General features: G+C 47.3%; 1 protein-coding gene across 1 annotated transcript; it reads right to left on the bottom strand.

The window, feature by feature from the left end:
* Nucleotides 1-313: 313 nt before the first annotated feature.
* Nucleotides 314-977, bottom strand: LOC121795296 (calvin cycle protein CP12-2, chloroplastic-like). The gene has a single exon (XM_042193802.1). The coding sequence runs from the start codon at nucleotides 870-872 to the stop codon at nucleotides 492-494; it is 381 nt and encodes a 126-aa protein (XP_042049736.1). The 5' UTR covers nucleotides 873-977; the 3' UTR covers nucleotides 314-491.
* Between the last annotated feature and the right edge of the window lie 212 nt (nucleotides 978-1,189).

Below are 1,189 nucleotides of genomic sequence, written 5' to 3'. Positions count from 1 at the left end.
CGCGGGCCGGCGAGTGGGCGTCACGCATGGCGCCGGAGCGCGCCACATCGCGCTGGCGCGTGGCGAGACGTCTCGCCATCCGTCTCGGCGGACTGGGGACGAGACGGGGCACTGCAACACGTCACGCAGTTCCGTAGCGGCGTGACGGATTACGGGCCACCCGCTTGACGCCTTGCGGGTGGCCTTACTAATTCACATTAATTTGAGGCCCAAAATTTCTCTCAAGACTTTTTAAGAATGATCTCACAACTATTGGTGAGTTTTATCATTGTCCAAATTAGCTCATGAAATATAAGACACATACCAATCTAGATTGCTCATAAATACTATCTAATTATATTCTCTAATCAACAAGTGATACTATTATGTTTGAATAAGTATCGTATAATGAGTTGGCATACTGTAACAACTAACAACAAACCGTAAATATCGAAAATCCTTAAAAATATAAAAAAAAACATTACAGCAACAATAAAGAAGAAGAAGAAGAATCAATTATCATAAGTGCGGCACTCGTCGGTCTCGGGATTGTCCTTGCAGTAGGTCTCCAAGGGGTCGGAGTCCTTCTGCTTGTCCCTGGCGTGGCTGGCCGCCGCGCTCAGCTCCTCCACCTCGTCCCACGCTGCCGCGCACTCCCCGCTCACCGCATCGCCCGCGCATGCCTCCTCCGCAGCCTTGATGCTCTCCTCCACCTTGTTGGTCAGCTTGTCCGGCGCCGCGGCTACGCACATCCTCCTCAACGGCACGCACACGCTCACGCTCCGCCTCCACGGGTTGTTCAACTGCGAGAAGCTCACGGATTTCGGCTGCTCCGACGCCCTAGCGAACACTTTCACGGCGGCGACGTTCACTCCAGCTACGGCTGCTGCCATTTTTTGAACAAAATGATATGATGATATTTTGATATGGTTTATGTGGAATGGAAATTATATAATCGTTGGGATGTGTGGTGAATTGCGGATAGAAATTCTTATCATTTTCATGACCATCCTTAGCCGTCCACGCTACCATACAAGATCTTTTTATACGTAAAATATCTTTTTTGTGGACTTTTTTTATTTTGTGTTGTGCACGAAAAAGAATTGAGAAATTTTAATGCAATGGTTAATTTGCAGAAAATTAGGGGAGTTCGGTTTGCAAGATTGTATGCGAGATTAAATTTGTAGTGTGTTTGGTGATAGAAATTCAT

Source organism: Salvia splendens, chromosome 1, assembly GCF_004379255.2.
Source record: "Salvia splendens isolate huo1 chromosome 1, SspV2, whole genome shotgun sequence".
NCBI classification, from domain to species: Eukaryota; Viridiplantae; Streptophyta; class Magnoliopsida; order Lamiales; family Lamiaceae; genus Salvia; species Salvia splendens.
The sequence above is the reverse complement of the archived record's forward strand: the minus strand, read 5'-3'. Positions and strand labels throughout refer to the sequence as shown.

Coding starts and splice junctions, on each gene's coding strand:
- LOC121795296 (XM_042193802.1), bottom strand. CDS start 872: ATGGCAGCAGCCGTAGCTGGAGTGAACGTCGCCGCCGTGAAAGTGTTC.